The sequence below is a fragment of the Erpetoichthys calabaricus genome, chromosome 2, assembly GCF_900747795.2.
Source record: "Erpetoichthys calabaricus chromosome 2, fErpCal1.3, whole genome shotgun sequence".
In the NCBI taxonomy this organism is placed as follows: domain Eukaryota; kingdom Metazoa; phylum Chordata; class Cladistia; order Polypteriformes; family Polypteridae; genus Erpetoichthys; species Erpetoichthys calabaricus.
Window position 1 is genome coordinate 84,345,885 of NC_041395.2, and position 15,514 is coordinate 84,361,398.

The following is a 15,514-nucleotide window of genomic DNA, read 5'->3' on the forward strand; positions in this document are numbered from 1 at the left end:
AGAAAAACACATTGTTTGCAATTTCAGAAATCAAGTACACAGTATGTTTGCTATAAGAATAATACATACATGTGGACTCATAAAAAGCGTAAAAAGAAAAAATGAAACATATTGTTTTTTGCTGTATTTTTTATATCATATTTAACCATTCCATGTTCGTGTTCAGAATAAACAATATGACCAAAAACAGCAGAAACAAACCTGGAATTCACACTGGACTTATTACACCCTGGATATTAGACTAAATTAAAAGAAAAAAAATATGGACTTATTACACCCTGGATATTAGACTAAATTAAAAGAAAAAAAATAATGTCGTTGATTCTATCTGACAACATTTTATAATGTAGGAGGAACCTAGAGACCAGGAGGAAGCCTGCCTATAAAAGCACAGACAAAATATTCCAACTCCTGTTTTTGAACTTGAAAACCATCTGGTCTGATACTGTGTCTTTGTACTTTTTTAAATTATTATAATATGTATTTATTCATTTGAGCTCACACTGCCCTCCTTCAGTGATCTGAAATTAGATAAACTACAAACACTGCCTAAACAATGCACCATTCTTTAGTAATACAAATAATTATTCAAAGAGTCTTTGACCAAATAGAATTCTGAGAGAACACTCGAGAATTTGCATGATTTGTATTGAAGATATACATTCAAATATAGTAAATAAATACTGTATGTAAAATTCACGACCGACTCTGAATTAAGAATAATAGCAAATATTTAGAAGATAATAAAAATAAACAGAACATTGCAAGGAGCTTAAGCAAGGATGATTCAACTTAAGACAATATAAATGAATCATGGTATACAAGAATAAAGGCATTAGTATTTAAAAGAGCTGTGATTAGTATTATTTACCATTATTATCATTTTTGTTTGTACCTACCTATTATAGAATGTTTTCTGTAACAATTTGAAAAAAGTTTCATGTTAATTGAGTGCCCAGTTGTACACTGAAACACTTTTGCTGTAATAACAACATGATCATCTTAACTAGGCATTAAGTATTTGCACTTATCAAATTGCATTTTGCTCTGAAATGCTTGTATAATGTGCAAACTGAAAAATTGTACAGATGTTGGGGGAAAGCAAAAGGGATACTAATAATTGTAACAGTGTAGCTAGCCTCCACAGATTTTTCTAACCATGTATTCTTTCCAGAATGCTTCACCTAGGAGCAAGTAGTTTTGTGCAATGGAAAAGACATTGGACTTTAAACCTGAAGCCTGCTAGCCCAATCACTACCTATGGCTCATTGTGTGATGCTGAACAAGGCACTTAAACTGCATGTGCTCCAACTATAAAACATATCCATAAGCAGTTGCAACATATGTTAATATTGAAGTCACCTTTAATAAGAGAGTTTATTAAATATGTGGTAGCAGTTGTAATTTTTTGAAAGAAGGTAATGCTTTCCTTAAAAGTAAGACTGTTTATTGAGACATTGGACTGCTAACTTTTCTCTCTTTAGAAACATTTTATGAACTAATGTAAAATGTAAGCTTATTTATTATGTTCTTAACTAACAATTGTTTTTTCTCATGTATGCTTTTGATATATTTCCAAACAAAAATGTTAAATTATGTAGTCATGTCCAAGGATGAGATAGGCTTATAAAAGTGCGGTACTTTTTATTTTCAACACAGTGTTCCAAATAAAAGTGCTGTGCAGTCATTTCTTCAATAAATAATCCAATTAAAAACAGTGATAAAAGTGGAGGTTAAAATACTAATAAATAAATAATCCAAACAGTTAGAATCAACCACCTAAATTAATCACGAGCCTCTCATGCCTTCTTCCAAAACCTGACCTCTCCTTTACTATGCTAAACCTTTATAATCTCCTCAGCATGCGGAGACATCCTCCAACATGTGCGTGTCCCTCGCAGCTATTCTTCGGCCTTCACCTGGGATACTGTGAGCCCTGCCTCTTTCTCCTGTTGGCCTTTTGTGGGAGTCCAGGGAACAGGAGTGACCCTGCCCATTTGAACACCATCAGCTCGCTCCACTCCAGGACCATCCCTGACCGCCTGCCTCCATGCTACTGCACCTGCTCTTTCACAATCCAGATGTTTCTTTCTTGCCTTCTGTTAAACCAGTCAGTCTTCCTTTTTTTTTTTTTTTTTTTTTGTTTTTCCACCCTTTGTCCCACTCAGGCTGCTTTTATTGCTTTTATATTTTAGTGGGTGCCCGTGCCTAATTATGCACCCCAACTGGCCGACCTGCATATGTCTGCACTTAAAAGCATGTTCCGCCAATCCTCCTCATCATCGCCTCAGAGCCGCTCGTCCACACAACCATGTGCACCTATGCCCTGCAGGGGTCGGAACCCCAAATGCATCTACTCATAAGCACATTTTGCAAGAGACGAAGATGTCAATGAAGGTAATACATTTCATTGGAGCAACGGGTTTCAGTTTTAACTTTTACGCATCTAAAAAACTTTTGTGCTTAATTTTAGTTTGATGTGTTTACAAATATTACTGAGTATGTAAATGCATCAAAGTGGATTTAAAGTTTGCCTGTAACTGAAAGCTACATACAATATATAGGAGAATTAGTGAGTTGAAGTGTGTAAACATGTAATTAGAGCTGAGCAGTATAAATATTTTCAGTTTTGTTTGCCGTTTTTTTTTTAAATCAGTATGCAAAAGTCAATATCACAATATTCAGTAATTTTATTTTATTTACCACAACTTCTACAGAAAGTAAAATAAAATCAGAAAATTCTCTGCTGCTTTCTAAGTATGACTACATTGACTCTGCCCATGTTTCCTGGTGGTGGTGATGAGTGTGTTAGAAAAAAATTGGTGTAGGGGTCACAGAAAGGACAGTTTAAAATGGGTGGTGTAAATGTAGTCCCGATTACCAGTAGTATTACTAGTCAGGTTCTCAACGGCTTGGTTTTACTTGAAGAGATACAGTGCAAACAGTCATGGTCTCCACATTATTGCAAAAAGAGGTTCCACCAAAGGCTGGTAACAAATGTCATTCAACATGTAAAAACAAAACATGCTATTGCATATAAGGAGGCCACTTGGGCATGTGTAACACCAGCAATGTGCCCACCACCCTCCCCAGGAAAAGAAGTGTCCCTGCTAAGCAAAGGTCTACAAAATGAGCATGGGAAAGGCACTATATAAATACATTTATTATTAAAATATTCACTCTCCCATTGAGTTGATAATCAACAGGTGAAAGGAGATAACAACTGCAGAGGCACGCTATATTACAACAATTAAAAGGCATATAAATACTGACGAGGCAGCTGTTAAAAAACTTGATTCAAAATTCAAGTTGCTTGGCAGCAAATTCTTTTGCCCATGTTTTATAATGAGGTGTAAAAGAAATTGACAGTCAGACTTTGAAATGTAAGCCACTTTTCTACCACTACTGGTTGATTCGTAAACTACAACCATTCATGAGCCTGATGGTCTTTTTCATATAAGAATGGGAAGTAAAAAGTCTGTGCCTGAAAAGAAGATTTGCACTAGATGACCACATAAATGAGACTACTGCTTAAGATTAAAAAGATGCCTTGAAATTTAAAAAGATGCCTTGAAATCTTGGAATTTAACAGAAGACTGAATAATATACATAACCACTGATGATGGAAGCAACATTTTGAAAGCAGTGGCCATTACTGAGTGCACCTACTAATTGCACCTTTCTATAGCAACATCATTGTCAATGCTACTGAAATTCTAATTAATTGTGTGCATGTTATGGATGACAATTTTAGACAAAATTAAATAAATATGCAAATAAATAAAAATACTGTAAATTGTGACAATAGGAAAAAGAGCATGAAATGTGTCGCAAAATATGTTTTTTGTTGCCGACTTATTTCATTTTGTCCATAATATTCCTCCAAATGCAACATGAAATACAAACTGAATTTAAAACTATCACTTTCACGTGTGAAAGCTGAGAAGGTAGGCTCTAGCAAGTGCTGTGTTTTAAATGGTGAATCATTGGTAAAACATACTTTGGCCATCAAATGCCACATTTACAGCAGACACTTCAGATGTAAGGTCCTAATGATGCATTTATAGAGTTTATAGAATTAAAGTAGCTGTTTTGCACTGTAACTCTGGGAAACATTCTTGCACTCATAGTCGACATGCATAGTCACAACTTTGAGCGTGTGCATGAGTCACCGGATTCCCAAGTTAAGCAAGTGGAAGATGGCCTGGTCTGATGAGTCATTTTTTCCTTAAAATCATGTGGACAGCCGGGTGTATGTGTGTTGTTTACCTGGGGAAATGATGGCAGTAGGATGTACTATGAGAGGAAAGGCCAAGCCAGCAGAAGCAGTATGATGCTTTGCACAATGTCTGCTGGGAAAAATTGGGTCCTGGTATTCATGCGCTTGTTACTTTGACATGTAACAACTACTTAAAGATTGTTGCAGATCACATACACCCCTTCATGGCAATGGCTTTCTCCGATGGCAGTGGCCTCTTGCAGTAAAATAATATGCCCTTCAATGCTGTAGAAATTGTTCAAGAAAGGTTTGAAGAACATGACCAAGAGTTCAAGGTGTTGACATGGCCTCTAAATTCCCCATATCTCAATCTGACTGAGCATCTGTGGGATGTGCTGGAAAAACAAGTCCAATATATGGAGGCTCCCCCTCACAAAGTACAAGATTTAAAAGATCTGCTGGTAACGTGTTGGTTCCAGATACCACGTGATGTCTTCAGAGGTCTTGTGTAGTTCATGGGTCAGAGCTGTTTTAGTGGAGCAAGAGGGACCTACACTATATCTGGCAGGTGGCTTTATGGTTGCACTTGATTGGTGTATAGTGCTGATTTTCACTATTACTACATACACATACACACACACACGTACACACACACACGTACGTACGTACACACATACACACACACATACGTACACATACACACGTACACACACACGTACGTACACACACATATAAACACGTACCACAAGTGTTTTCAAGGCATATTGAGATATTTAGAATGTTACAAATTATTGTAATGTCGATTTAACTCCATATTGCCTCAGTCCAATTTGTTATTATATGGTATCAGATTTAAAGTATCTACAGAGTGAGATCCTGACAGTCGTTTTGCACAATTTGCCTACCATCTAGTTGTATTGGGTAGATGTCATTTAAGCAAGACAGAGAATTTAAAAAGCCAAGCTGGTCAAGAGAGTCTTGTCATTAAAGCCATTCAGTTACAGTTGTCAAATGAAGGGTTTAGGCTTCTTCAATAGTGAAATCTAACCTAATATCAGATAAATATCAAATACAGTGAGATTAGATTTTTAGTTTTTACTGCATTATTCCTATGACCGCTTAATACATGACTTGATTCATTTTGTACAACATAGCTGGTTAATGATGCTCCCAACAATAACTGGCATTACATGAAAAGATTTACTGATTTGACTATTACCTATTTAGCATTCTGAATTTCCTGAAATTATTATTCTAATCATTAAGAAAATGCTACCATCATCTCAACTGGTCTTGGAATGTCATAGATTAAATAGTGTATGGACATTTCAGATCCTAGTGTATATGGTTGAATGATTAATGATCTCCTGCCTTGCGCCCTGTGTTGGCTGGGATTGACTCCAGCAGACTCCCATGACCCTGTAGTTGGGATATAGCGGGTTGGATAATGGATGGATGGATGATTAATGATCTTCTTACACTGAATCTTCTTGACTGAACAGCTAATTTGTATGTATTTGAATAAATACCATTTTCTTCATTTGAATTTTGTAACTTTTTTTATTGTTATTTAGTTTATTTTAAGGTACTACAGTATATTGGTTAGAAAGCCTGATTCTATAAATTGATTGCATACTGTGTCCACTGAGTTTTTTTTTCTGCACTGCAACTCTGATAACAGTTTGTTTTTTTCCCATTCTTCAATTGCTTTTGCCTGATTATTCTTTTGTTTGTGAACATTCTGTGCTTCAGAGAGGATTTGCGGCCTGAATAGGCAGTTATATGCAGCTGGCAAGGTTGAAAAAATCAGACTTTTTCCAAAACAAGTGATTTTAAAATAATTGCTTGGCTATCTAAGCTGAGATTTTCAGGCTCTGAAAGGGAGTCTAAATTTGTTTTGAACACAAATACAAAAGGAGCAGAATATTACTAGAGGTGTTTTCTATTCTTTCACGTTTATAGTGTATTTATTTGTTGAAAGAGTTGATATTCAGTATACTATACCTTCATTCACCTTAACTGAGTATGTAACATACTGAAAAATAACCTAAAATGACAAAAGAGTACTTAGCTGCTCAGAGCGCCCCAGCATGAAGCTTAATATGCACATAAAAATATAATAAAAATACAGCAGTCAAATATCAAAAAAGAAAAATGAAAGCACTGAAGAAAATTATAATTAAAATATGCAGTTTGGGTAGGAATCATGACTTTTGTGGAAAACGTTGAGTCAAAGAGTTGGTCATTTACTCCCAACACTTTTGAAAAGGAATTAAATAAATATTAGGTGTGTCCACCATGAGTTTTTTTTTTAATGTAATTTGTTTCCCACATATAAGATGTCATGGTGTGTTCTAAGAGAATGGAAATAACAGATTCTCTCAGTCTTTCCAGAAGCTGTCCTCATTGTTTTTGGCTCAGTCCATCTTTTGACCCTTTACCACATTCTAAAAACCATCTCAACCTTTCATCTAATTTTGTTTGCTTCCTGACTCCTGTTTGGACTGATTGTCTGACTACTTTACCCAGTTTGTTTTAATCTTCTGTCTGTCCCTGATACAAAATTACATTGGAACTCAGTCTGTTATCATCCTGTGTGAAATGTGAGCGTAAATAAATAAATGTGGCATGAAATATTTTGCACTGCCAAAAGCATTTGTTACAAGATCAGTTTGTCGTGCAGCACTTACTGATCAATGGGTGGTGTTTCGTAAGAACTTTAACAGGACTTTTAAGCTGCGCCCTTAGTTTATCATTGAGTTGGTGCTTTAAAACTGTATATTTTAAAGTAATTAAATTCTCAAAAAGGAAGATTGCTTCTGCAGTTTTATTTTTGTCATACACAGTGGGTACCACTGCAACCTTGTGAATCTCACGCCTGCTCATATTTCATGTTGTGTTTGCAAGCTCTCACTGTGTCTGTATAGATTTTCATCTAACCTCAAAATCGTCTGTTGGTTAGGTGGATTAACAATTCTTTGTTATATTACTTTCTATACTCTAAAATTTTATTCTGGACGGGACATGTGCCTTGCTTAAGTATACAGTTTGCTTTTATTTTATGTTTACAGTGAAATACATTTTTGCTTGTTATATTTCTGTTTTTAGTGTAACTTAGTGAACATTTTGTTTGTGTACAAAAGACCTTTTTGGAAAGATCAGGCATCTACTGGAAATTATGTTGAATTGCGAGTAGAAAGCACTTCTCATCTGGATTTCTGTATCCATGCCAGCTGAAATTAATGACAATATACTACTGAGATAACTGTCCTGACTCTAAATTCATTTCTCTAAAAATGGAAGGATTTTGAATGTTCTTCTAGTTTCCTGCTCATACAAAAAGTGTATACTAATGGCATACTTTATTTTTAACCATTCTCGACGGTTTTATTAAATGATTTTACAGTAGTTTCTCAAAGTGTTTCAACTCTTTGTGTAAATGTAATGGAAAATAGAAAAATGAATAATCGACGAACTGGCTGCGCTGGTGAAAAATGTAAGGACCTACAGAGAATGCAGTTTGTTGTGTTTCTGCGAAACGTGGCTAAATAACACCATCCCAGATGCCAACGTGGAGCTATCCGGGTTTAGCACAGTTAGAGCGGACAGAGATGCAAGTACCTGTGGTAAGCACAAAGGAGGAGGACTCGCTCTCTATGTTAATACACGGTGGTGTCACTCTGGACATGTTAACGTCAAAATCTCCACTTGCTGCAGGGATATCGAACTGTTGGCCGTAAGTTTACGTCCCTACTATTCGCCCAGAGAGTTTGGACATGTCATTGTTGTTATTGTATACATTCCTCCTCGGGCAGACGTGGAGTCAGCGAGTGACATCATCTATTCTGCTGTTGCTAAGTTACAAACGCAGCACCCTGAGGCGCTTGTGCTAATCGCTGGAGACTTTAACCATGTGACGCTGGACAAAACATTGCCTGCATTCTCCCAGTATGTGGACTGTAACACCCGGGGAAATAAGACTATTGATTTACTGTATGCAAACGTTAAAGACGCATACAGCGCCACCCCGCTGCCTGCGCTTGGGAAAGGAGATCATAACCTGGTTCAGCTTCAGCCTCACTATAAACCAAAAGTTAGAGTCCTACCTGTAACCACACGATCATTCAGGAAGTGGACCCCGGAGGCTGAGAATACTCTGAGAGAACTTTTTGGAACTATAGACTGGGATATCCTGCAGGGATCTCATAATGAGAACATTGAGGAAGTTGTTGACTGCACTACTGACTACATCAACTTCTGTATGGACATTGTAGTTCCAGTAAGAACAGTACGCTGCTATGCTAACAACAAGCCATGGATTACAAGTGACATCAAGGGCCTTTTGAATCAGAAGAAAAGGGCTTTTAAAGACGGTGATCAGCATGAGCTCAAGCGCGTGCAGAAGGAACTCCGAGTCCAACTCAGGGCGGCGAAGAAGCAGTACAGGAGAAAGCTGGAGCAGAAGTTGCAGAATAACAGCATGAAGGAAGTGTGGGATGGGATGAAGATCATCACTGGCTGCAGCTCGAAGCGGGGTACCACCATTGAGAGAGACGTGAAGAGAGCAAACCAAATGAACAACTTTTTTAACAGGTTTGACCACCCTAACCCACTCTCACTTTCACCTCGGAGTACTGCACCCTCCACACATCCTTCTGCTGATACCAGCATAGGAAAAACATCCCCACCCATAATAACAAAAGCGCAAGTGAGCAGAGAGCTGAGGAGACTTCGTGCCAGCAAAGCAGCGGGTCCAGATGGAGTATCGCCACGACTGCTGAAGGTCTGTGTATCGGAGCTGGGGGGTCCTCTACAGCGCATCTTCAACCTGAGCCTGGAACAGGGGAGAGTCCCGAGGCTTTGGAAAACATCTTGTATCACCCCAGTCCCAAAGGTATCACGTCCTAGTGAGCTGAATGACTTTTGGCCTGTTGCTCTGACATCACATGTGATGAAGACCATGGAGAGGCTGCTGCTTCACCACCTTAGGCCACAGGTTCAACACGCCCTTGACCCTCTGCAGTTTTCATATCAGGAGAAGGTGGGAGCGGAAGATGCCATCATCTATATGCTACACCGATCCCTCTCTCACTTGGACAGAGGCAGTGGTGCTGTAAGAATTATGTTTCTAGACTTCTCTAGCGCCTTCAACACAATCCAACCTCTGCTCCTTAGGGACAAGCTGACAGAGATGGGATTAGACTCATACCTAGTGGCATGGATCGTGGACTATCTTAAAGACAGACCTCAGTATGTGAGTCTTGGGAACTGCACGTCTGACATTGTGGACAGGAGCGCCACAAGGGACTGTACTTTCTCCGGTCCTGTTCAGCCTATATACATCGGACTTCCAATACAACTCGGAGTCCTGCCATGTGCAAAAGTTCGCTGATGACACTGCTATCGTGGGCTGTATCAGGAATGGGCTGGAGGAGGAGTATAGGGACCTAATCAATGACTTTGTTAAATGGTCCGACTCAAACCACCTACACCTGAACACCAGCAAAACCAAGGAGCTGGTGGTGGATTTTAGGAGGCCCAGACCCCTCATAGACCCAGTGATCATCAAAGGTGACTGTGTGCAGATGGTGCAGACCTATAAATATCTGGGAGTGCAGCTGGATGATAAATTAGACTGGACTGCCAATACTGATGCGCTGTGCAAGAAAGGACAAAGCCGGTTATACTTCCTTAGAAGGCTGGCTTCCTTCAACATCTGCAATAAGATGCTGCAGATGTTCTATCAAACAGTTGTGGCGAGCGCCCTCTTCTACGCAGTGGTGTGCTGGGGAGGCAGCATTAAGAGGAAAGACGCCTCACGCCTGGACAAACTGGTGAGGAAGGCAGGCTCTATTGTTGGCATGGAGCTGGACAGTTTAACATCTGTGGCAGAGCGAAGGGCGCTCAGCAGGCTCCTATCAATTATGGAGAATCCACTGCATCCACTAAATAATGTCATCTCCAGACAGAAGAGCAGCTTCAGCGACAGACTGCTGTCACTGTCCTGCTCCACAGACAGATTGAGGAGATCGTTCCTCCCCCAAACTATGCGACTCTTTAATTCCACCGGGGGGGGTAAACATTAATATTTAACATTATACATAGTTATTGTCTGTTTTTTTCACCTGTATTATTATCATTCTTTAATTTAATATTATTTATTGTATCAGTATGCTGCTGCTGAAGAATGTGAATTTCCCATCGGGATTAATAAAGTATCTATCTATCTATCTATCTATCTATCTATCTATCTATCTATCTATCTATCTATCTATCTATCTATCTATCTATCTATCTATCTATCTATCTAATCGGCAACTAAATTTATAATATAATGTGTACCACTGTTCTGGTGGCTTTTTCTGTTGTCCAATGTTAATTATTTGTGTTTTCTTTATATAATATTTTTTATATTTCTTTTGTGTATACCACTTTACATGGTAAACACCATACCAAAATGTTTTAAAGTAAAAGTATGTCATAACCTTAGAAATAACTTTTTAAAATGCACAAGCCCCTAACATAACTTGTTTGCCCTTCTTCAGTAATAGTAGTAGTAGTAGTAGCAGTACCAGTATTATAAGTGAGAAGTGCAATTTGAAATTATGGCATCAGCATAACAAAGCACTAACTGCAAGTTTTAAATCATTAAGTCATTTCTGATATATATATTCCTTTTCTACACTAGTGTTTTTTTTTTGAGGTTGAAACAGAGACCAAACCTTTTGAGGTAGTAACAGGTGTTTGGTAGGTTTATGTGCTTCTACTCGATACCAGACTATTGCACAGTATGCTTAACAAATTACTACCATGGGGTTATTTTCTGATTCTACTTAGACTTTCAGCTTTTAATATCCTAAAAAGTCTAGTAATGACTACTCTCCCAATTGTTTTTTTTTTCTTTTCCTCCTCTCACAAAGGCCTGTTCTTTTTCTTTTGGTCTCTTTGGCTCCGCATAACTTAGGTCCTGATCTCCATGGGAACGGACTTTGCTTCTTCTGGTCTTTTGTTTTTCCCAATCACAATTCACAAAAAGTTGTGATGTGCTGCTGTGTTTTGGAATTGTTTACTTTGCTTCTTACAATAGTGAATGTAGGAATTAAAATTAAAACATTAAGGAAAAAAACAGGAAAGCATAGATGAGAATTCCTGTTAAGTGATGGGTTTTATGGTGCTTCCGTTGTTAAACTGATTGGAATCAGAAGACGTCATGATTCACAAAATGGATTAGTTTTGTATATACTAGAGATGGAATGACTCAAGCGTGTTCTTGAGAATGTAAAAAAAATTGCTGAAAAAAACAAGGCATAGCTAAAAAACAAGTGTAGACCTATTTCATGACAAATAATCAGTTTCCCCTCTTATAACTCAATGGACCTGATGGCAAATAAGAAAGTATTTTTTTAGAAATTTTATCCAGAATAATAAAAGTGTAATTATTTTTTTCCCCATTATTCTTTAGAGCCTTCTATGGTCAGTATCAATATAACAGGAGAAATTATGAAATTACCAAGGATTTCATGTATTATTAGCTATAATATCAGTTGAGATAAAAGTATTTAGAATGGAAGAAAAGTTTCAAAAATAACTAGAATGAGAATGTTTTTTGGCAAAGAATAGTCAGGAGAGAGTTCAATTCACTGGAGGACAAAAACAATTAGGTAACAAAACAACAGGAAAAGATGAACTTAGAAACAAAAATAAAGTGAAAAGCAAAAGTCAATGACACCCATGAAAAGAAACTGTCAGAGAAACTAATGTTCTCTCACTAGAAAATGGTCTTTGTTTGATCAAGTCCAGACAGTAACTGAACATGAGGCACATTTTCAAATAAGAGGGCAACCACAGTGTCACGCGCATGCGTATGTATGCAGGATTTTTCCCTTAGCATGGTTTCATAGCATCCCAGACTAGAAATGGCAGAGCAGGTGAAGTGATCATCGAGTGAATTCAAAAATTGTTAAAACTAATTAATTTCTTCTTCTTCTTCTTTTGGCTGCTCCCGCTAGGAGTTGCCACAGCAGATCATCTTCTTCCATATCTTCCTGTCCTCTACATCTTGTTCTGTTACATCCATCACCTGCATGTCCTCTCTAACCAAATCCATAAACCTTCTCTTAGGCCTTCTTCTTTTTCTCTTCCCTGGCAGCTTTATCTTTAGCATCCTTCTCCCAGTATACTCAGCATCTCTAATAAATTTAATATTAAAAAAAAAAATGACAATCTAGATTAAATTGTTATAGCTGTAGTACTAGGGGTTTTTACCATGTTAGCCATTATGGATACAGTGAGAAGTCAAACCTTTTATTGGCTAACTAAAAAGAAAGGGCCCTGAGTTGTCTTGAAAACTTGCATATTGTAATCTTTTTAGTTAGCCAATAAAAGGTGTCATTTTGCTTGACTTCTGACTACATTGTTATAGCTGATAATATTTGCTTTATTCTGATTTTATTTTTCACTTGTCAGGTACACATAAATAAAATATTACAGTGTAAAAGTTCTCAGCCTAAAAACACTTGCTTCTTATTTTTAAGATTACCATATACAGTATATGAATTTCAAATGCCTGTGCACCACTATTTGAACAACTTTAACAAGTGAGGTCATTCCTGTTATGATTAAGAAAGCTAACCAGAGGCTCTTCATTCTGAGATCTTTAATGGAATCTGGGGTGCCAGTGAAAGCAATAACCATGGGTCTGTGATTGAAAATGTTTTGATCTTCTCCACCACAGTCTGAAGCAGGTAGTACCCCAAGATGAATTCAAATCCAGAATCCTGCAGATGTAATTCAACAATGCTAACTACTTTGCTACTGTAATGCCTTGTTTGATTCTAATGTATTTATTTTCTTCAGGAGAGTTTGTTCTTCAAAGAGCACCTCTTGTAAAAAGGCAAGATGCAGGAGGAACAATGTTAAAAGGACAGCTTTTTTGTACAACATTCAGAGTCGTCTTTGTACCAGAAAGAGACCAAAAAACTGAGGTGAGCTCATAAGCTAAAGAGTTCATATATTAAAACATTTTGCTCTATTATTTTAGACTATTTGTAAAGTTCTTTTAGCAATGTACAAAAAAAAAAACATGACATTAACTTGTTAACATACTAGACTATTTTAAATTTACGATTACTTTTTAAATATAGTGTGCTTCTAAAACTTTGCTTAGGTATAAGGATATAGAGACAATATGACAATTAACTGAAGCACTATAATATTTCTATAATTTTATTTGTTACTTACCATGATTTCATTTACTGTGCTTTAAAAGAATATTCCATCCAAAAATATTTTTTATTTGTCACTTACCCTGTGGAGTTTGTAGTGATGGCTTAGAAAAATTTTTAATCCTGTGTTTTCATTCAGAATGAGAGAATGTCATTGAAATATGCATTGTCAAATAACATTATGAAAGTGCTAATTAAAATACATTGATACCAAGTGTTGTTCTATTATTTGACAAAATTCAAAGAACGTACGTATGCTAATAAGAAAACAAAGTAAATAAATACTACAAAATTGAAGGCAACAGTGAGCTGGAGCTGTGATTTACTTATCATACGAAAGTCGCATGTTATCAAATTGAGTGTCAAATTCTGTGAATAATGCATCACAGGGGTCAATTCTGTTAGAAATAAATTAAAATCTCAGCATCATCTGTATTTAGAAACCATCCTATATTTTCTATATTTTTAAGCTTGTACAAGTAGTTTTTTATAGTGTACTGTGTGTTTTAAAAAACAGACTGGTGTCAAAGATAATGAATCCCTATATAATATGATGAAGTTTGAATGATGACAAGGAAATATTGTGAAATATTGACAGTCTGGCTTCAATAGGGTTGACTTGGTGACTTGTACTTCAAGGTGTCCTTCTCCAGTAAGTCTTGGTTTCCAAATGAACCACAACGTCCGGTGGCAGGGCTGCTTTTAGAGCATGTCTTGGAGAGGAAATGATGTCACTCCTTTGCATGTTTGTCCTTCTCCAGCCTAAAGGTGGAAACAGAAAGCAAGTTAGTGGCTACGCATTCTCTTCCAGACTCTGTGAGACACTCACCAGACTAACGTGTCTTTAAATTTCACAAATGCAGAAAAACATCAGTACACAGGAACATATATAGTAACAAAAACTTCAAAATCAAAACCGGCAACAGAGTCAAACAAAGCCAAAAATACTTTTTAGTTGGAAGTTTAAAGTTCAGAAGTTAGATTATATGTTTTACGATCTTTTAAAGGGTAAGAGTAATGACTTCTTAGGTCAGAAATCACATAACTACTAATGGGGATTTGTTTCTACAAACAATATGGTCCTCATGCAACTAACACATAAAATGGCAGCACTCATGAAAACATAACAAGCAATGTGATGGTACCAAAACAACTTAAAAATAAATCAAACAAAACAATATCAGTTAATTGTGGAAAATGAGCCAAAATGGTCAGTAATGAATTCCCAAGACACCACTGTGTCTTGTATATAATGTGGCATAGCAGAGCCCTAAACACCAGAAACAACTACCAAATTACAGTCCGGGGTTCAAATAAAGGTGTTTTATTTGATAGAGTACCTTTATAGGCGTTCTCCAGTCAGTCCTGCACAGCACAACACCATTCTTTTATTCTTTAAGTCTTTATTATTATGGCACATATACAGTACAACGAAATTGCACTCATACAACACAAGTGGATGCTGATCTATCAGTGCAGAATAAAAAGTGAATATAAAATCAGTAAGAATATACACAACATGCCACATATACAAGACATTTTTCATGTTCTGCTAGTATTCATTCATTGCATGATTTAAAGTTTTGCAATATGAGCAGCATTTAGCATAGTCATGGCCTTTGAATAAAAACTGTTTTTTAATCTGTTAGTTCGTGTTTTTGTTGTCCTAAAATGTCTGCCTGAGGGCAGCAGTTCAAACTCGGAGTGACTGGGATAGAATGGATTTTTATGTATCCTCTAGGCCTTTTTAGAGGAATGAGAATTGTAAACATCTTCCAGGGATGGGAGAGGGCATCCGATAATCTTCTGGGCTATATTGACGACCCCCTGGAGCACTTTCCTCTCTGATGCAGTGCAGCTGGCAAAGCACACACAGATGCAGTAAACTGTCAATATGCTCTCTATAAAGCAACAATAGAAGGTGTGGGATATGGCCGGCCTTTCATCCCGGCCAATATCCTCAGGCTGCGGTGGGTTGGCACCCTGCCCAGGATTGGTTCCTGCCTTGTGCCCTGTGTTGGCTGGGATTGGCTCCAGCTGATCCCCGTGACCCTGTGTTTGGATTCAGCGG

The 15,514-nt window shown here is 37.3% G+C and overlaps 1 protein-coding gene across 1 annotated transcript in view; it reads left to right on the forward strand.

Annotated features, from left to right (window-relative positions):
- Positions 1–15,514, forward strand: part of mtmr11 (myotubularin related protein 11) — a 116,430-nt gene that overhangs the window by 52,753 nt on the left and 48,163 nt on the right. The window contains exon 3 of the mRNA XM_028794010.2: positions 13,076–13,203. Within this exon, the coding sequence (XP_028649843.1) occupies positions 13,076–13,203 (128 nt within the window). The remainder of the gene's footprint in view (positions 1–13,075; positions 13,204–15,514) is intronic.